General features: G+C 39.2%; 1 protein-coding gene across 4 annotated transcripts in view; it reads left to right on the forward strand.

Moving 5' to 3' along the window:
- The first annotated feature begins 17,209 nt into the window (after positions 1-17,209).
- Positions 17,210-21,360, forward strand: part of ETV1 (ETS variant transcription factor 1) — a 65,755-nt gene continuing 61,604 nt past the window's right edge. For 2 of the 4 annotated variants that reach the window (XM_032696933.1, XM_032696951.1), the window contains exons 1-4: positions 17,210-17,399; positions 17,925-18,058; positions 18,844-18,931; positions 20,681-20,728. In XM_032696933.1, coding sequence (XP_032552824.1) covers positions 18,014-18,058; positions 18,844-18,931; positions 20,681-20,728 — 181 coding nt within the window. In that variant the 5' untranslated portion in view covers positions 17,210-17,399; positions 17,925-18,013. Of the gene's footprint in view, positions 17,400-17,666; positions 17,774-17,924; positions 18,059-18,843; positions 18,932-20,680; positions 20,729-21,103; positions 21,246-21,360 lie in introns of those variants that run through there. The other 2 variants (XM_032696941.1, XM_032696954.1) reach the window with 2 other exon arrangements.

Here is a 21,360-nt window from a genome sequence, read left to right on the forward strand (position 1 = left end):
TTGCCACCTCTATGGAAATTTTAGTCAAAACAAGAAAATATGAGTTGAGCAAGAAAATCAGACTAGTATCAATAATTAAAGGGAAAATAGGAACTCTTGTATAAAATTTGTATTGACAAGGTAAATTTTGATTTAAATTAGTGAAATGTGGCCTGGTAACTCAAAGGATTTGATCAAGGTTCTTTAGGTCTTTTTTTCCTTAAATTCTGAATTTCTTAAGAATCCCTTAAAATTAATTTCTTATATTAAAAAAAATTAAAAAAAAAAAAAAAAAAGGAAACTAAGACCATGCTCCCAGGTCATGTAAAAAGTCACTCAGTTGATGACTAGGGAGTGAATTGGTCAGCTCTCGCAGTTTTCCAGATCTCATCTTCAGGGCTGCTAGATGCGGCTTATTTGAAATTTAACACTTACGATAGCTTTCTCTTTTACTATAAGGGTTACTATTCCACTGTTTTAAAAACCTCTGTTATTAATAAACAGTATATGACACTATCATCATCAGTACAAGTAAGCAAACAAACTACCTCTTTTTCTTCTTGTCATTCCGATATTTATTGATTTATCTTAACAGTGATAAATAGGATGAATGTAGTTTTGTATTCATGACAAGGTGAGTTATGTTTAGTGTTTTACCTTAAAGTGACGTGTAGTATTTTTGTAAGAGTTGCTTAATTGTACAGATAAGAAATGGCTTCTGAACATGTTTCTGTATACTTATATTGCACCATTAAACGTTCAGAACAGCAGATGACGTCCATATGGAAAGCACAAAAAAATATAAGAAAATATAAGAAATGCTATATTCACACAGAAAAAATAAATTGTATTTAGTGGTCTTGCAAAAGTATCACTACAGTTGGCAAGAATACTTTTCATGTTGATAGTCTTTGCTCAGAAGACTAAGCCTAAATGCTCATCAAGACTCAACTACCCTCTTTGCCATGGACGTGTTCCCCTTGGAAAAGTTGAGGGATGTTTGTCAGACAGTACTGGCAGCACAGATTTCTTTGCTATATTAAACCTAATATAAACTGCTACTTTTCAAATGCACAGTGTGGATACTTCTTTGAGTTGCCATTCCAGCATTTTCCCGAAGTGATCAGTTCCCTAAAAGATTATGTGTTTTCATTTGTTTGGGTGTTTTTTTAAGTGCCAGCAGTATTTGGTCTCTCTTAGCTCTGATCACGAAGGTGCTTGTGCTTTCAGGAGAAAACTCTGAATTTAGGCTCTGATAACGGCTTTCGAGTGAGCTTGCAAAATTTGATAGACTGCACAACGTTTAGCTGACTGCATCACATGCAATAAAAGACCTATTGCTAGAAAGAGCCACAGAATAAATTAGAAACCTTCAGAAGTTTACTAAATTATCTCTAATAGTCTTGACTTACTATGCTGTTGCAGCAAAGCAGCATGGAAAGACTATTGAAGAGCCTAAGCTGGTTTATGCAGAAACTATTTCTGTATCGTCAGGTGCCTTCTGAAGAACCAAAAGCCATTAGGAAGCAACCATTAGTTGGAAAATGGTAACATCACATTCCTTTTCTAAAGCTGTTGCAGGAATTTTTTTTAATGACCTGAGCTCTAAAAAAATCTGTGCAGACTACAGTGCTCTTTTCTACTAAGGAGGAAAGCTAAAACAATTAGAGAAGCTCTAGTTCAATCATCCTTTGTTACCGTACTAGTTACTACTAGAAATTAGGCCAGAATCCTCTTTCTTTTTAGTCACTGGTCATTCCATATTAAAGTATGTGAATAATTGACTTTTCTTGAGAGAGTTACAAATATTTGAAAGGTTGTGTTGTTTTTTTTTTACACTCAGTCAACAAAAATATCTATAAATTTAAAATCCATCCTTTAAGGTAATATGAAATACTTCTACCTACTGTTTTCAAACATTTTAAAAAAGCATCAAAGACAAAGTGACAAGAAACCTAGTCATTTTGAAGCGTCAAATCAAAAATGTTTTGATTTGTTCAGACTTGGGTGGTGCATTTTTTGTTCGTTGTTGGTTTGGTTTGGTTGTGGTTTTTTTAATGGGAGGAAATTGCAAATACTTGAAAAACAAATAGAAATACATTTTGGTATACCTGAAACTGGAATTCTTGGCTGGAAAATAGAAAAACTCAAACCAAACATCTAATAAATTTAACTGAGAAAAATATAGCAAAATACTTCCATTGAAACTAGAAAAACTTTATGTGGAAAGCACCAGAATATCTTCTACATGAAATATCCAATCTACCACTTTAAAAAAATGGAGCTGCAGCCCACTCATCCATCCAACAGTTTCCATTGGTTTGCTTATTATACAATATGTGACAGCATATAGGAAATGTACAACTCTGCGAAGGATGAGTTTAAGGTTTTTAAAGCCATGATTATAACTATGAGAATTTCACAATTATTGTTAGAGAAGAGAGAGGATCATATTTAGAGCCCATGGACTGAGTAGCTTTAATTGCCCCCAGTTCTCCAGAATATACAATATACAGTGATACAGAGAAAAAATTGCACTAATAAAAAACAGACTAAAGCAGTAATAGAAGAAAGTATATGTATGGGCCGAGGTCTCAAGTGTGTTTCAAGTTCATGCTTTTGAGTTGTCCCACACCCAACAGATCAAACAGTTCAAGATTAGAGATGCCAAACAATCCCGGTTAAACTATTAAAGCAAGTGCGATAGTGGCACATTTCTCTATGTTGAGCATCATACTTAGATAATCTATTCAACTTTCTTCAGTAACTGGTAAAATCCAGGGACAAGTAAATGGTCTGTAGGCAATTCTCAATAGCTTTTAACATGCTCTGATCATGGAGGCATCCACAGTAAGAAACCAAGTACTCCTCCTTCCTTTATCTATTATGGCAGCAAAAGGCTAGAGATGAGAATACAACTGGAAAAAACAGCCAGCACTTAAAAAATAAAGCTTTGGGAAATTTGCAATGTTTATTAATGTGGTAGTTTGAGCCACCACAAAAATCCAATATCCAATTTCCAGGCTTCCCCCACCCCTTCCCACAATTTTATCTCAACACCGAAGAGAAACTTTCAGGCAAGAGGCTTCTATAGGGGAAAAGGGAAGTATACACATTTTATTTTACACAAATAAATACTATACAAGCTAAAAGCAACTATATATATATTATTACACACTTCTATCAGTCCCTTTAAGCTTTCTCCCTCAATTCAGTCCAGGAAAAAACTCTTCAGGCTGATAGGTACCCAGTCTCTCTCTCGTGGGAGTGTTCGGGGAACCTCCAGCCATTTGCTGAAGTCCTCTCTTCTTCATGAAGTCCAAGAAGATAGCTCTGAGCCTGTCCTCCTTGGTTCCGTGTCAGTCTCTGCTGTGTCATTCTCTCTCACTCTCATACCTCGGTTCCATGCTGCTGTAGTTCAGCTTATCAACGTACACATTTTGGAATCTTCATTCTTCCTCCATGTTTTCGGATGCTCCCGGTCAAATCTTGGCAGGGCACCCCCCGAGCCTCTCTCTGGCCCGTCTCCAATTTCACCTGGAGTTTTCTCCCTGGCACCGAGCCTCCTCCTCCGGCCTGTCTCTTGGTTCAGCTTCAAAATATTAAGCTTTGCATCCAATCCCACTTACAGTGAGAGGAAAAGCCCCCGCTCAGCTTTTGCTACAGGTGTTCGGTCCGGTTATGAACTGTCCCGAGCTCTGCAGTCTGGCTGGAAAGTGGGTGGGAAAGAGGGCCTGGCCTCCTCGCAAGGAGTTTGCCTCTCTCTCTCCCTCTTACCTCAGGTGTTGTGAATCCCTTCCTTCACAACACACACTCACTCCAATGCTGTCTCCAACCCTGACTTAGGCAGAGTTGTGGGGCTGCAGGGCTCCCCTTCCCCCCCCGGAGGGGGTAAGAAGGAGGCCCTGCCACCCCTTGGCCTTCTACACCCTCACACAGCAGCAGACACAGATCAATTGCCAACAACTTCTAGTGATTGTGTATATATGATTTTTCAGCAGGAGTGAACAAGACGAGCGGTGATTGGCCCTCCAGGGAACACTGCCCTGGCACCCAATTACCTCTGAGCCCCCCGACTCCCAGGGGGGCAATCTCAAACCATAACAATTAACAAAATATCTTTACACACCTCAGAAGTCTACGTGTGAACTTCCAAATGCTTTTTCTTTTAATATTAAAAAAGGGAGAAATTAAAAGGCAGTCCCTGATTTCTCAACTTGCCATATCTTTTTTTTCCACATTTTTTCTTTTTTACTCTAGATGAGGAAATTAGACTTCATGTGCATAATCCTAATAAAGGAATAGTGAAAGGAGAATGCCTTGGCAAACCTGTAAGTATCTGGCTTCTATGCCCTGGTACAAATCAGAAGGAGGAAGAAGAGGATTTATAGTCCCTTTTTTAAACTTGAGATGATCTTCTAGGGTCCTGATATAGCCCTGTTAAGTAATAATACTTTTTGAACTTCAAATTTAAATCTCTGATTTCTTTGCAGAAGTAAAGTTTCAGTTAAGTCTTCAAGTTGAGTTAGAAATCATAATTGAGAAAGCAAATCTAGGCAACGTTCCCCACAAAGGGGCTATATGCATAGAGTGATTATTCCAATAGAATAACAGATTCTATCATGAACCCCTTCTGACTGTGAGAAGAGTCTCACAGTCCTTTTCTTTAAAGAGGACACCAAGTTGGTACTTAGTTAAAAATACCTGGCTTAGGGAAAATTACTCTTTGTATGATGAAGGCATTTTTGACTTACTCAAAAACAGACTTTTGGCAGCGTATGGATTCATCTTGGTTTTGATCGAGGTAAGAGAAGGTCCTTTGATCAGAATAAATTATATAAGTCATGAGATTTGAATGACCTCATAGTGAATTATGATAACTGCTACTAGGATTTTGCTACTGGTTTGTGGGATTGTGGGGAAAAAAAAAGGAGAAAAGAGTCCTTTTAATTATGGGTTTTATAAGCAGACCTTGGAAAGTTCAAAAACTGCTTTTACAGAATCTAGTAAGAAAAATAAATCTCATGGCATGTATTGCAAGGTTGCTGACTGAAATCTTTGAGAGAACAAAGTATTTTTATGTCTGAAATGAGAGGATCTATGGAATTTGTTCTCTTGAGCCTAAACAACAGATTGGTATGTCTCTTTTTTCCCCTTCATCTTTTTTTTTTTTAAATTTTCAATGTTTGAAATAGAAATGCTCTTAAATTTTTCACCTGTTTTGAACACCCAGAATTTCCAAACATTCGCTTCTTTTTTTTCTAAGGCTGGTCTTCTTTTCCCTCTTTTATTCTGCGAAGATATATAGAGTACAAATCAGAAATTCTTAATTGCAGATATATTTATTCCAGTTCTTTATGGGAAACTTATGGGAAACATTGAATAATGAAAAGCTGTTAATGCATTCCTGTACGAATAAATGTGGAAAGATATTAAAGGAGGGAGGGAAGGGAGCATTTTGCCCTGTTTTTGTAGAAAACATTTTTCTGACATCGATTGACTTTAGGAGGTGACACCTTGTATTTTAGAAAAATAATTTCTAATTTCAATTTCTTTAAATTTTCAAGCCTTCGGCTTCCAGTCTTAGTTTACTTTGCATTTGCTCGTGTGGATTCAATATTTAACTCTAGAATACAGATTTGTAATTTATGGTCATCCATATTTTTACTGTATGATTCAGCCAAAATAGTTGACTATTTTATCATTTTACCATTGTAATTTGTTGATGGCATTTTTAACTAATTTGACTTTATGTGTATAACCATGTCATCCTTGTGGTCAGAAGCTTGAGCTGAGTTGCACTGTGCATGCCCTAACAATTTACTCATTGCTTAAGCTTTTGAATATCCTAACAAACTAATAAATATACGTCAAGTACAGCCTTTTTTACTATCCTAAGGGTAGAACTGTGAATAGTATATTTAGCTTTTGAATAATTTTAGGTGTGTCTGTATGTGTAGTTGCTTCTTTGTGTATATTACTGCTCCTTTGTATCTATGTTATCCAAGGAATGTGCACTGAAGACAGCATCTTTATTGCCATGACATGAACTTCCCTGGTAAAGGTAGTTGTCATCCTGTAACTTTTAGTTTTTAAAATTAATATTTTGACACCCAGTAAAGGATGGCATTCAGCCCTGACAAAAAGGCAACAAAAATATTATATCAACTTAAGAAGTTGAAAGTCTTCCTTGGAAGATTTGCTTTAACTTGTAGTCTAGTGCTAGCCCTCAAAAACTTGGTACATGTTTTTTGCCATGAATTTCATTTACAAAATTAAATTTAATAATCAGAGTTGATAAAAACAAATCAACATTAAGAGAAAGCAAGCAAACAAGTTCCATAATTCAGGTATGTTTTCCTTTGTATCTCCCTTGAGTGGAGGGAAAAAAAAATCGCAGTCACTCAGGGGACTGTGCTTAGTAAATTTGAGCTTCCTTTGTAAGATACAAACAGAAAACAGCTTTCTTCCTTAGGCTATCATCAAAAACTTAGTGATGATAATAGAAAGACTCAACAGTTTGCAACAGAAGCATCCTGAATAAAGTACCAGATTCCAGAGATTGTAACCTTAGATATAAGAAGTCTTATATCTTTGTTTTTTCTGAGGCAAATCTACATTCTGAGGACTTTTACATTGCTCTGAGTTTCTATTCTTATGCCTACTGGATTCTAACTGAATAAGAAGGTTTTTATTTTTTTTTTAAATATAGCCTGCCCCTGTTCACAATGGGATTCCAACATCTCCTGTTAGAATGTGATTTACCAAGAATTTAATTAATCTCCTGTTCAAACTGTACTGCAGGCCTCTGAAATTAAAAAGAAAAATAAACATAGCAATTAACACTAAAAGAGAGCTAAACTTAGCACTTGAAACTAAAATAACAATAAATAAAGATGAACCCAAATCAAAATTGGACAAATGCATGCCAGTCAAGCCCATTATGTTCAAAAGCCAAATATGATTTCTGTATTTTAAATTTTAGGTTAAGAATGGTATAATATAATTAGATAATCTGAGTCCTATCAAACATAAACTGTACCTTTTATATTGTTGTTTTTTCTTAGAGATGTTTATTTCTCCTCCTTCCCTCTTTCTCAACCAAGATGTGATTTCGAAACACAAGCAAATAAATGTCAAATTCTTCTGCCTCTGTTCTGCCACTCCATTTCTGAAATTCTGCCAAACTGAAAATTTCCATTCAGACTGACTGGCATTTGCTGAAGTGTGGTTTTTTGTGGGGCTTTTTATTATTATTATTGTTATTATTATTGTTTTATTCTAACACTTTTTCAAAAGTAGTCGAAACTTTGTGCAACCCTTGCTGTGCCTGTGCCTGACATTTTAAGAGCAGCTGCTTCTGTGGATTTTTTTCATAATAATATGTTTTTTACTGCAGACGCTCTGAAAACACCTCACAAATAAACCTTCAGTTACTTTTAACTCTTGGTCTATGGTATTTCCAAACTTATATGTAGAGTAGGTACCACCTAATATAATACTATACAAACCTAAGAAATACAGACACTAAAAAAAAAGATACAGTAACAGGTAAATAAGATCAGAGGAAGATTTGTTAAAATCTCTACGCCCTTCTCCTCCTCTAAAACAAAACAGGAGATTGTACAGATTTTGTCTTCAAAATCTCTGCTCTACTACTCTGCTACACTATTTTTGTGATAAAAATTTCTAGGTAGAATAATATGCACAAGGAAAAAGATGAAGCAAAATGGCTTATGAGGGTTTCCTTATGTAAAAAAGGTTTTTCTCATTTACAGTAGAGTAATTTCTTCAGTCTGCTAAGAAATTACTCTAAGAAACACACTAAGAAATGTGCTAGAAAGAAACATAAGACTATGAAATGTCACTATGCTACAAGAATCCTTCTTGCTCTTTGTGGACAGTATACACGCTGGTTGGTTATTAAGGTAGCAGACAGTTCTCAGAAGATGTATTATTGTAGTTATAGAACCAATTTTTTTAATATACAATAATGAAAAGTCACAACTTCTATGATTGTACAGACCTGTATTCACAGTAATATATTTCAGCACAAGAGCTGAGCAGCTTCCTTTAACCTGTCTTGTTTGCTCCTCTATGGTGAACCTGTAGTTGTAACAGCACCAGTTGTAGATGGGACTAGACCATATTTGCCCCATTCATCCCTTGTCACATATATCAGGGTTTTAATTCCACCTCCTGTTTTCAGTTCCCTTTTTTTTGTGTGTGGTTGGTTAAATGCAGAACATTTTAAAATAGTTATATTCCTCAAAACAGGCAAAAAAAAACCTTCATGACAAAACAAAATCCAATAAGAACCAGTAACTTAATGCCCTATTAAAACATGATACTTTCAAAAATGAAAATCCTAACATTCAAAGATTGTGTGTTCTTCCCTTCTCCCCTCTTTTTCAAATACTGAAAGCTAATGAATTGCAAAGTTGTGAATGATGGTAACCTTATGCACTCTATGTGGAAGAAGCCTCTAACATCAGAGCTGAGTTTGGTGACCCAATATAGCTAGGTCAAAGAAGCAATGAAGTCCTTGAATATTACCAAAATCCTCCCAGCATGCAACACTTATCCCTCTTATTAATCCTTGGTATACTCACAAGAGCCTAAATTTCCTTTTTCGAAAAACAGGTATAGATATTCTTTCCTATCTTGTGAACAGATTTGGGGAGTTGAAAATGAAAGTTTTTAAGCCCATTAAACTCACTGAATGAAAATATCACTTCCTGCTTCTAAATGTTCTGTGTTTTATAATTCTAAGGGTTCAAATGTTACTGTGTTGGTGTATCCTTTTTGGCATTTATTATTTCTGTGAAGACTTGCTCAATTCGTTTGGGGAGACTCTGGCCTGTAGATCCTGAACATTCTATTCCGTCTGTACATGTAATTTTAGTCTCCATTTTTAGTTGATTCCTTCCCGCCTGAAATTTCCTCCCAATGAGGAATTTACTTACCACGTGACTCAATACAGTTGTTTAGTCCTCAATTTAAATTTTGCAAACCTTAGCTTTTCCCAGTCACTGCCTACCTACAATTTTCTCATATCTGATCTTCGCATTCTCTTTTGGCATGTCTTCCTGTGTGTACCATGAAGTGCTACCAAGACTAGCACTTTGTCTGTATAGCCATCTTCTACTGATTTTCATGCTCTCTTCAACCACCTTTCATAGATGTACCCTGTCTTTGGTTCTTTGCAATCTAGTTTAACCTAATGTGATACTGTCTGCTCTAGGTAGCTGTCTAAAAGTTGTAATAGCCATAAAAGCAGTAACAACAGCCTGCAGTGCCCCACATTTTCTACTTGCTTTTTGTTTTCTGTGGGAAAAGTTCCCACTGAAAACTCAGGAACCTCATACATTGTGTTCTTTCAAACGCTGCCTTAAAACCTCTCATTTAAAATGCCTCTGCTTGGCACAGATAGAAGCCATATCTAGCTATTTTCTATTTTGTTACTTCTGTCTCTCAAGGTTCAACAAGGTGAAGTGCCGGGTCCTGCACTTTGGCCACAACAACCCCCTGCAGCGCTACAGGCTGGGCACAGAATGGTTGGAGAGCAGCCAGGCAGAAAGGGACCTGGGAGTTTGGATTAACAAGAAGCTGAACATGAGCCAGCAGTGTGCCCAGGTGGCCAAGAAGGTCAATGGCATCCTGGCCTGGATCAGGAACGGTGTGGCCAACAGGTCCAGGGAAGTGATTCTTCCCCTATACTCAGTGCTGGTGAGGCCACACCTGGAGTACTGTGTCCAGCTCTGGGCCCCTCAGTTCAGGAAGGGTATTGAGGTGCTGAAGCAGGTCCAGAGAAGAGCAACGAGGCTGGTGAAGGGACTTGAGCACAAGTCCTGTGAGGAGAGGTTGAGGGAGCTGGGGTTGCTCGGCCTGGAGAAGAGGAGGCTCATGGGAGATCTCATCACTCCTGAAAGGAGGTTGTAGCCAGGTGGGGGTTGGTCTCTTCTCCCAGGCAGCTATCAGTAAGACAAGAGGGCATGGTCTTAAGCTCTGCCAGGGGAGGTTTAGGCTGGATATTAGGAAGAAATTCTTTACAGAGAGGGTAATCAGCCATTGGAATGGGCTGCTCAGGCAAGTGAGCATCTCCATCCCTGGAGGTTTTTAAGATGAGACTGGATGTGGCCCTTAGTGCCATGGTCTAGTAACCATGGTGGTAGTGGATCAAGGGTTGGACTTGATGATCTCGGAGGTTCTTTCCAACCTGGCTGATTCTGTGATTCTATGATTCTATGATACTGGTTTGGAATGGAAGGGAGAATACATTTTAATTTCTGTTTTGATGAACAAACACCTATGCTCTCTAGGGCAGAGAACACCATCTTTATTCAGTACCTTCTCAGGCACAAGAAAGCCCTGCTGCAAGGTTGTCATTCTCAGCAACTAAAAATATGGCAAAACTGAGAACATAATGCATATGATCTCATTAGCCTCACAGAAGTTAACATATTAACATTAGCTACTCTATAACAAAATACAGACTCCCTACTGCAAATGGACACAAAAAAATTAATTTCTCACCTGAGCACAAATGGCAACACATACCTTCCACCCTCTTGATAACAAAGCTGCTTCCTAATTAACTGGAGACTGGGGCAGGGGTTTGTCTCTGAAACAACATTTAGAACAATGTGTTCTTCAACTATCAGTTTATCTAGGTATTTTTATTTGTCCATACTAGGTCTTTACTACTTAAAAAACACCCTAAGAAATAATATTCACTGTTTTAATTTTTTCTTTGTATAAGTAATCTACATCTGCTTTTCAGTATCTTGTTATTTTATGTGCATGAAGCTGTGCTTAGATTTTCCTCTTTCTTTGACCCTAGCATTGTTTGCCTTGGAATACTCAGATGTTTTTGTGCAGACATGGGTTTAAGGATGGTAGGCAGGTGGTAGTGGATAGCTAGGTTATATGTGTTTATGATTTCACATATGCACATACATGATGTAATATCCATATAGCTATTGCCTGCTAATAGTAATAATTTTCATTATTGCTCTGTCAAAATTAATAAATTAACAATTGTAGAGAGAGGTCATATTTTTTACTAGCCCAATTGATGCAGCTGCTAAAAAAAAGAGGAGATAAGCTTAAGGCCCTTTGACACCAGAAGCTTGTTTAGTTTTTTGGTCATTATAACCACTCGTTTAATAAATAGCATTGCTTTTTCCTACAGACCTCTTGCTGCTATGTTATTATCTGTGCTCAAGCTTTGAGCATGTCCAATAGTGATCTTGAGTGAGAGTCTGTAATTCTGAAAGGGCACGTTGTGTCATCTCTGTGTCTTCTGGGTTTCCAGAAGGCTTAAATGACAACCAAAGCCATTTAATGTGTACCGAACAACTTCTAAACAACAGATTTTCCAGCAAACTTAGTAAACACGATCTTTAAGCATTTCTCTTCCTTTTCCTTCTTTCATGTTTGCCTTAGACTATAAGTGCCTCAGGAGATCTGAGATTTTCTACAACCTCTATGAACTACAGCAGGGCAGAAATCTCACATAAAGTATGTGAAGGATTCTGAAGTGTTTGCACGATTCTCTCTTGGTATCCATACAGGAGGACGTGCAAATTAAAACCATCTGTGAGATTAAGGGTTATGCACAAATTCTTTTACTGGCTTGATATTCAAGTGACTTCTAGGCTACTTCATTAACACTTAATCATGGCTGACCATTTCATGAATGTGATTGCAAGGAGTGCAAGCTGGAAACTTACTGACCCTGTAAGAACCTATTACAATTTACATTTACATGCTTTAACTTGGTTTGTTCTTCCAGTGACTCATATATTGCTATATTAGGTCCCAAACTAGTATAATTTTTATTTTGATTTGCTCAGTTGGTCAGGAAATGAGCATTGTTGTGATGGGATAATGATGATTTATACAAGTTAATCAAACTGCCATTTAACTTGTTCTCTGGTACTTTGTGGTAGAGGACCGCTTACTGCTTTGGTTGTGATGGTACACAGAGCTGAGCATTCTTCCTGACCATGGATTCACAGTTCTAGCTGAGTCACTCCTGCTTTGTAGCAACTGTGATTGAAGTTAATACGTATGCGTAGCATGATTTTTGCCCTTCAAAAGTTCAGAAGGAAAAAAGACTCTGGCAATCCAAGGAGTTAGGGGCAGCCAGTATCTCCGCAATCAACAGTAACAGACTATTATTTTCAGCAGTACTTCTCAAGTTAAGAACTCAATGTCTCACTTTATAAGCACAATAAAACCCCAGTGAGATGACAGGGCTTGCCTGTGTACCAATTACCCAGAAGACTACTAGGAGAGACAGAACGATACTGAGGTTACTTTGCTCCAACAAATGGGCCAGTGCTCTAAGAGAGATGCCAAGCCTTCTCCTTTCTAGAGATTTTATAGTTTGAAGTCTTAGTTATAATGAAGGCTGAAAATACTATTAAACTAAACTTATTTTTCACCTTTCATAGAATCATAGAATCAGAATGATTTGGGTTTGAACAGGCCTTAAAGGTCATCTGGTTCCACCTCCCATGCCATGGGCAGGGACATCTTTCACTCAGAGCTCAGAGTGCCATCCAACCTGGTCTTGAACATTTCCAGGGATGGGGCATCCACAACTTCTCTGGGCAGCCTGTTCTAGTGCCTCATCGCTCTCAAATTAAACAATTTCTTCCTAATATCTAATCTAATTCATCTCTCAGTTTAAAACTGTTCCCATCTTGTCCTATCATGCCCTTGTTAAAAATCCCTCTCCAGCTCTCTCATAGGCCCCTTTAGGTACTGGACAGTGCTATAAGGTGTCTCTGGAGCCTTCTTTTCTCCAGGCTGAACAACCCTGACACTCTCAGGCTGTCTTCGTAGGACAGGTTTTCCAGTCCTCTGTTCAACTTAGTGGCCCTCTCAACAGGCTCATGTCCTTTTTATGTTGTGGGCCCCAGAACTGGATGCAGTACTCCAGATGAGGCCTCCCGAGAACTGAGTAGAGGTAGAGGATCTCCCTCAATCTGTTGATCATACTTCTTTTGGCACAGCCCAGGATATGGTTGGCACACGTTGCAACAGAAGGTTTGTTTAGGCTTTTGTTTTCATGCACTGATTGTGAAATACCTTAATTTTAGTTTTCCTATCTAGCGTAACTTTCTAGTAGATAAATGTTTACTGAAAATTATCCTGCATTACATTATCAGGTAAACGGACATTTAAATGCAGTTGTTTATGGAGGCCTCTAGGTTTGTGCAATGCTGTATGTACTGTTCTATTAATTCATGCAGTCAAACTGGGATTACTTCTTTATTTTCTTTCCTTTTTTCTTTGAAGATACTTGTTTACATGTACTTTTAATTCCACATCTGATAGTTTAGCATATGAATATAATCACCATGTGTTTTCTTCCTACTGTTACTTTCCTTTTTCTTGATTTAAGGTTTAGTCCTTGATGCTGCATTTGAAACACAGGCTTTAGAAAAAGCCACGCTGTTGGGCAAGTATCTGCCCTATCAATTTCTCTTTTTTTTTCTTTTTAATTTTGCTGTTATATACTACTTTGTTGTATGCCACTAGCATCATGATAAAACAAGCACAACCAGCCTTCTGAAAGAGTCAGCATCAGGAGGTTAAAATGTGGTCAAGGGTTAATTTACCAGAGAGAAATCTCATCAGGTTTTCATGGGTTTGCTGTAGTCAGCCACCTACTGTGTTGTTACTTCATTGAGTCTGCTATAGACTATGTTTTAAAAGTTGCTGTTCAACAGTTGTTTGGATGGAGGGCATATCTTTTGTTGTCTATCAGGTCCATAAGTAGATCAAAGTTTTCTGGGGAAATGTCTGGAAGAATGGATAAGGTAAACAATTTCAGAGAAACAAGTATGATTTTTTTTAACTTAATGTTGTTTTGAAATTTACCTAGCTATTATGTTTCAATTGTGACTATCCTTTCTCTGAAAGATTTTCTTTGGTATAAGCATAATTTTAGGAAGGTGTTCAAAAGGTTTATTTTTTCAGCATAAACTATTTTTGAATGTATTTCTCTGTCTTATTATCAAGTCAGTTCATATTCTTTATTTTTTATTCCTTTTTTTTTCATACTGAACTTAGATTTTCTCATACTGGATTATAATGGTTTATTTCTTTATTTGGAAACATGGTTAAATTTTCTCACATTTTCTAGGAAAAACCAGTGTTTATCAAATCTTCTCTTTGCTCCGTCTGGATTTACTTTATGTTTTATGTTACAGCAATTATCTGTAGCTCCACAATGTGTGAAATTGAGCAAGAAATACATATTTCATTGTCCTCTTTTAGAAAAGTGTGTGAAGTGTACATTGCCATTAAGAAATGGAAATATTATATAATTTTCAATATATAGTGAAGCTTTATAGCACAGTTGAACATGTCTGTTTTTAAAAGGAAACAAGTAACTTGCTTATAAAGCAGTATCATTAGAAAATTTGATTTTTTAAAGCAAGTTTTTACAGTAAAATAAATTCAGCACATTTTTTTCAGAATATCCTCGATCTGGTAAAAAACTGTTTCATCTTTTCAACTAAAAATTAAAGTGATTCTGAGGTTAATTTTTCATTTTCTAAAAGGATTATTTTTTTAATAAGAAGATATTTAAGAGTACTGCTTTCTAAAAAAGAGTAATTAAAACATACAGCTTTTATTTAAAAAAATTAACTAAGGGTAAGAATTTCGAACAAACATGCGAAATTACAAAATAATTACTATGGCCCCACCAGTTTACATATAAGACAGTTATGACTGGTGATGGTACAAGACTGCATTCAGCACGCAGAACTTCATCTACAGCATCTTCTTCTTAATAGTTAATGAAGTTTTCCTGAGTACCACTCAGCAGAGTGGATGAACAAAGATGAGGACAAAGAGGGCTTCAAAATAGCTTTACTCTTCCTTTCCTCTCTGGCATGTGTGACAGGGAAGAGATGTGTGGCATAAAGAGGAACAGCAAGCATTAGAGTGTTTCTCCTGCCAGGATGCATTTATTGTACAGCTTCTCTTAGAGTTATTGCTCAACCTGGACCTCCTACAGCTCCGTAAAGCAGGATGCCAAACTGTGCACATGGAGGGGGGTGTGTGCTGGAAGGTGGCCACTGTGCTGTGCCAGACTTTGTGAGGTGCAGGTTGTGGTGTAGAGAAATGCAAGATGGGATCCAGCAGTGCAAATTTCACGGGTGACACCTAATATGTGATGGCTCTGAGGTAACTTTGGAAACTTCAGTTGACATTGGTTAAATTGGCTTGTCTGACTAACACACCAACAATTTTTAGTGCACTGTTGAAAGATAAGAAAATTCATCACTGATTTTGGTTTAGAAGAATATGTGGTAAAGTCTAGTGCTTTGGGAGCTGGTTGATGGGTGGCTCAGACATCCATCCAGTGGGGTGGGATGGACAACTGGAGGGGTAATATCTGCAGCCACAGTGCTCCCACAAGCTCAGCAGCTGCTCTAGTCTGGATATGGGTATAAGTAAGAAAATCATGGTCTCATTAGAGAAGTTATGGATGCCCCATCCCCGGCAGGGTTCAAGGCCAGGTTGGATGCGGCTTTGAGTAACCGGATCTAGTGAGAGATGCCCATGGCGGGGGGGGGTGGAACTACATGATCTTTAACGTCCCTTCCAACTCAAACCATTCTATGATTATCCAGCAAACATAATTTATACCGGAGTATTTGGTAGAATTTTTCTATTTTATCACAAAAGTGGCTTATGGGAACAGCAACTCAGATGCTTGGCCAAGAACACAATAAAATTATACATTTATACAATGCTTAGAATATCGTTACTCTCTTGTAATTACAGGTGTGCTAGGGTGGGTGTTTGAAATCAGAAGGAAAAAGAACATAGAAAACAAGCTGCTGGTGGTGGACATTTTCCCTGAAAAAGCAGTATTGGAAAGACAAAAGTAGTGAGAACATGGTGCTTCCCTCTTCCTTGGCTGGACAGCACAAGTGTCAAGTGAGTATGAATAGTGAAAGCAGAAAGGAGAAGAATCAAAACATTGTGGCAGAAAGTAATATGCTCTAGAATAGAGTGTAATGAAACAACCGCAATTTTCAAAACAAATTAATACTGACGAAGTAACTGTATATAACCACCACAGGTGAATCATACAAAAGCAGGTTTCTTTAGTTGACTTTATACCCTTAGCCATAAAGAGAGTCCTCAGAAAGTGCTGAGAACTAGGACTTGATCACTTGAGTCTCTACTTGCTGAACTACATCAGATCATAGAAATCTGAAACGTCGTATCTCACAGCAAGACAGCGTCATGAATACCTGAATTTACCACCTGATTCCTGTGATACCTGGAATTCACTGCTCAAAGAGAGGACAAATACAGCTCTTATGAAACCACACAATCTGTTTGGTGCATTTTGGCAGTTCAGAAAGGGGACAGATTTTGGACACAGCCAACAGTCACTCTGTCCAAAGAACAGAAATTCCAGTTTCTTAGAGAAGTCCTCAGAAATCCTGAGCTGGGTAGGTCCTGGCATCACTGCACCCAAAAGTCCCCTGTGTCTGGGTGCTACCACATTCTGTCCACAAAACCTAGAAATTATGTCATCCTAGTGGAAACAAAAATTGCTTTCTATGATTCAACTAAAAAAAAAAAACCAAACAAAGAACCCGCAAAACAAACCAACCAAACAAACCCCAAAAAACAAAACAAAACAAAACAAAAAAACCCAACAAAACCAAACACAGAACAAAACAAAAACCGCTAACCAAAAACCCCCAACAAAAAAGCAAACCCAGACCAGCCACGAGCCCGGGGGTGCCACCAGGTCCGGGCAGAGCGGTGCGAAGTCCCTGTGGCCGCGCTCACCTCCTCCTCACCGCCGGGCGCCCGCGGCACTTTGCGGGGCAGCTCTGCCACCAGAAAGGGCGCGCGTGTGCGTGGGGGGGTGTGCTTCGCTTAGCGGAGTCAGAGAAGAGAAACTTTTTTAAAATATATTTTTGTGAATGGAGGAGGTTGCCTTGCCACGCGGGGGTGTGCGGGGGACACGGTGTGCCCGCGGCAGGATCCCAAGACACCGCCGGGCATCCGAGTGGGGACTTCCGAGCCCTTCCCCCGCCGCCGGCGGAGGGTCAGAGGGGAGCGCGGAGCCTGGCCCCCGGCGCTCGCGGGGCCGGGCCGGGGGCGGCGGGGCCGGGGCCGGGGCCGGGGCGGGCGGGCGCGCGGCGATCCGGCGATCCGGCGGGGGGCGCGGGGAGCCAATGGGCGGCGGGGATCCGCCGGCGCGGCTCGGGGGCCCCTGGAGGAGGAGGAGAGGAAAAACCACGGGATTGAGCTCTGTCAGTGGCGCTCGCGGCTTCCAAGGGGGAAGTGCTGGGGAATAATTAATGTTTTTATTAAATTTGGAGGGAATTTTTTTGCAACCGATCGCCGCGCGTGGCCTTCAGGTGGGTTCTTCCCCCCGCAACTTTGCCCGCCCGCCCCGCAGGATTGCGCGGCGGCCGCGGGCTGCGGGAGCGATCCCGGGGGAGAAGGTGGCTGGGTGCGTGGGGCGGGGGGGGCGTGTGTGGTGTGTGTGTGTGTGTCTGGGTGTGTGTGTGCGTGGCTGCGGCTGCCGGGCGCCGCCGCCGCGAGGTGCGCGGCGAGCCCCGCGTTCGCCATTACGAGTTGAGCACACGTTCGCGAGCGCGGGGGCTGCCGGTGGCGCGGATCGCCCGCGGGCACGGCGGGCAGTGTAAATAAACCCCTGCCCCTCGCCCCGCTCGCCGCCGCCTCGCAGTTCTTTTGCTCCGCGTTTTGCTGGCAGGAGCGCGTAACCCAGGTGAAGGCAGAGAAGGGAGGGTTGTTTTTATGAATGGGACTCTTTGAGGTTAATTAGCTATGCAAATGCAAGCAGTTCATTCATGCTGCTGCCTTTTTTTTTTTTTTTTAAAAAAAAAAAAATCTAAAAGCCATCTTGTATTCCCCTCTAGGCTGATTGGAGTCCAGATCCCGAGGAAATCTCCAGATCAAATGCCCAGTAAATAAAACACTGAGCTAAGACTCGTGGAAGAGCTGCAGAATGGATGGATTTTATGACCAGCAAGTGCCTTACATGGTCACCAATGTGAGTGATCAGTTCAAAGTTGGTGTTTATAAACTTGACTCCGACTTATTTCTGTGGGGGAGTTTTACAGACACAGTCTCTGCTTTGTTACCGCTGTAGGGGCGACTCTTCATCTGGGAGCTTTGCCTGCAAGATGAGCCTATCTTCTTAGTTATTGCAATAAAGCATCGTGTTCTTTTAAAGACAGTTTTGGGATGATTAAAAAATCATGCACATGATTAGCAGATGAGAGGAGAGAGCAGCAGCAGCTGCATTCAAAGTTTCTGGCTGTGTTTGCCTGCAACGTTCAGAAGAATGAAGCTGAGGCAAACATTAACCTTTTTTTTTTTCCTTTTATTTTCTTTCAGGACTTTGCAAACAATTTTTTAAGTAACACAAGAAAACAAAGCAGTCTATTTTAATTTCATATCTGGGTTCTGCATAGCTTACGCAGAAGGGATTTATGGGCTATTGTGTAGGTTTGTATACTTTAGATGCTAAAAATACACGATTGGTATTGTGTTGCTGCTTGAGCACATTATATATGTATCTGTACAAATAGATGTCTACATAGATAGATAAAAATGTTTTGCATTTACCACAGGACTCTTTTGGAGGATGTTAGGGTGCTCAGCAATATCTTTTGTTAGAAATTTAAGGCTGCAAGACAATCATTTCTCTGTTTGAAAATGTAAAGAATTTATGCCAACTTTGAGTATCCTTGATTAAATTAAAAAAAACCCACACCAAACCAACCAAAATCCAAACCTTCAATTTCTAAAGTAACTGATCTTTCCTGTTTATAGAATCCGCGTGGGAGAAACTGTAATGAGAGACCGACAAATGTCAGGAAAAGAAAATTCATTAACAGAGACCTGGCTCATGACTCAGAAGGTGAGGGCTTGTCATTCCCCCCCTTCCCTCCCCCCTTCTTCCTTTCTTCCTAATGCAGAGAAGCTTTTTGAGAGCTATTTATTTATTTATTTTTGAAATAAATATATGTAGATCAATCTGAATAAACTGGACAAGAAAACTACCTTTACTACTGCAAAACAAACTGGCAAAGACAGTAAATTGATAAAGTTGATATTCTTTCCTTGACTTACCCTGTTGGGTTTTGTGCACATGTGGCACACAGGTGTTGTGCACTGAGGCCAAGACTTCGCAGCCTCTGACACAAGTCATGGCACCTGGCTTTTTCACCATCAGACCTCTTGAGATTTAAGGCTTTTTTCATTCCTCCTGTCTTTTAACATCCTTTTCACTGGTATGTCTTCACTGGTGGTAGCAGGAGTGAGAGAATGTGGATGTGGAGACTGTTGATTTTCATTCTAGCTTGCTGTAGAGCTAGTGGTCAGGCTTCTGGTGTCTGCTGGGCTGTTTCTGTTGTTGTACAACACTAATAGGGTTAAAAATCCAGGGAATTTCGGTTAATGAAGCCTAGAATTGAGAAAGTTTTGGAGGGCCAAAGATTTATAACTTAGTCCCATCAGTAGTCACTCATGTTTGTAGCTTGAGGACTACGGGCTAGTAATAGCTGTTAACACTTCTTTAGGTTACCAGGTCTGTATATGTGCTACGCCTACACCCCTGTGAGTACGTAAGACATACAGGAAGGCATGTAGGAGCCTATAACTTACCCCTGTATAAATCTTATCAGGTTCAGGACACATTGATAAACTTCTCAAAATCCCTCCTTGCCTGGAAAAGTAGATTGAAAGGAAAGCAACTCTCTGATTTTAAGTCATTTCCCAATATGAACGTGAGGTATTAGTCCACAGGATAAATGAATAGCCTCTGTCATTTAAGTGTATGTAAATAGTTATCTGTCAGCATTCATAAGAGAGGAAGTCTCTCTCAAAATACAGTAAATTAAAAATAAACCATTTGTTAGTTCAAATATCCTACTTAGTCTTAGTAAACAGAATTTTCATAACTGAGTTTCTGAGGTTTCCAAGTAAGCCGAATGCTGCTCTGGTTTACACGCGTTGTAAGCAACTGATTTCAGTGAATTGCAAAAGAAGATAAACTGCTGCAAAACTCAGTCTATGAAGAAATTGGCTTTAACTTTAAAGAAGTACAGTGAGTACAGCATAGAGGAAATAGTGGTGATTTTCTTGTCATATGAAGTAAAACATAAGGGGAAGTACAAAAGATTTCCCATTTCTGTTTGCTGTTGCTGCATCTCAGGTTGTGGCTTCAGAATTTGTATATGATAGATATGACCCTACTATTAAAAATACTCAGTTATTGCTCAGGCAGAACTTCTGAAGTCTGAGTAAGCTTTATCTGGGGCAGATATTGCAGGAGGAGGCCTGAATTGTATAAGGAGAAATAACTCACCAGTAAGAAAGATTATAATTTTTAACTTTTCTATGTATTGCTGAGTGAGCCTTTTATACTACAGAGCTTCGTTAAGGTTCTAGTTATTATTTCAAGAGTTGACAGTACAGTAAGTGCCTGGTTTTTTTATTAATAGGTATAGAAAAATCATTAACCGATGCCCCAGAATACCTACTTTGTCTATACATTTGACTGCCAAAATAGGATGCATGTAGGGAAAAATATGTTTTTGAACATATTTTAATCTTATGAAAAGATTAAAGGTATGAGAGTTTTATCTGTGTCTTTATGTTTTTTCAGAACTCTTTCAAGATCTCAGCCAATTACAGGAGACATGGCTTGCTGAAGGTAAGGGAAAAAACTGCTTTTAAAAAGAGGAAAAACAACTCTGGAGGGGAAAAAAAAAGTCCTGAACTTGCTGTCTTAATGTTCAGCCCAATTAATTGAGCTCTAAAAGAGCCACCTCATGTGTCATGCATACATTAGAGCCTCTGATGAGTTTGTCTTTGGGGACTCTGGGGCTGCTCTACCCAGTGTCATCACAAATTACCAGGAGAAATTGCTTCCAGCTCACAATCACATCTGCTTTTGGCAAGAACTAATGCACCAAGACTTCAAGTTCTAAGCCTCTGTTCAGATTTTAATTGCAATTGATCAGGTTTATATTATTGTACCTCGAGAGACTACATACAGCCAGAACTGGGCTTGCTGTTTCCTTTTCAGCAGCACATATAATTATTTGGTGTTCTGGTGGAGTACTTTTCTGATGGCAGAAATTAGTTTCTCTGGGTTCATCGGGACGGGATGCTTCAAGATTTAAGTGCAAGTGTCTTCTTTCCACCTTGTTCACAGCACAGAACATTAGGTGTGTATGAAGTACTTAAACAGTACCTTTTTCTTTATTTTCTCTTTTTTTTTTTTTTCCTAGAAACCTTTACCTATTTTGCATGTTATTTTTGTCTTCGTATTTGTAGTTGTGA

The sequence above is a fragment of the Chiroxiphia lanceolata genome, chromosome 1 (genome assembly GCF_009829145.1).
Source record: "Chiroxiphia lanceolata isolate bChiLan1 chromosome 1, bChiLan1.pri, whole genome shotgun sequence".
NCBI classification, from domain to species: Eukaryota; Metazoa; Chordata; class Aves; order Passeriformes; family Pipridae; genus Chiroxiphia; species Chiroxiphia lanceolata.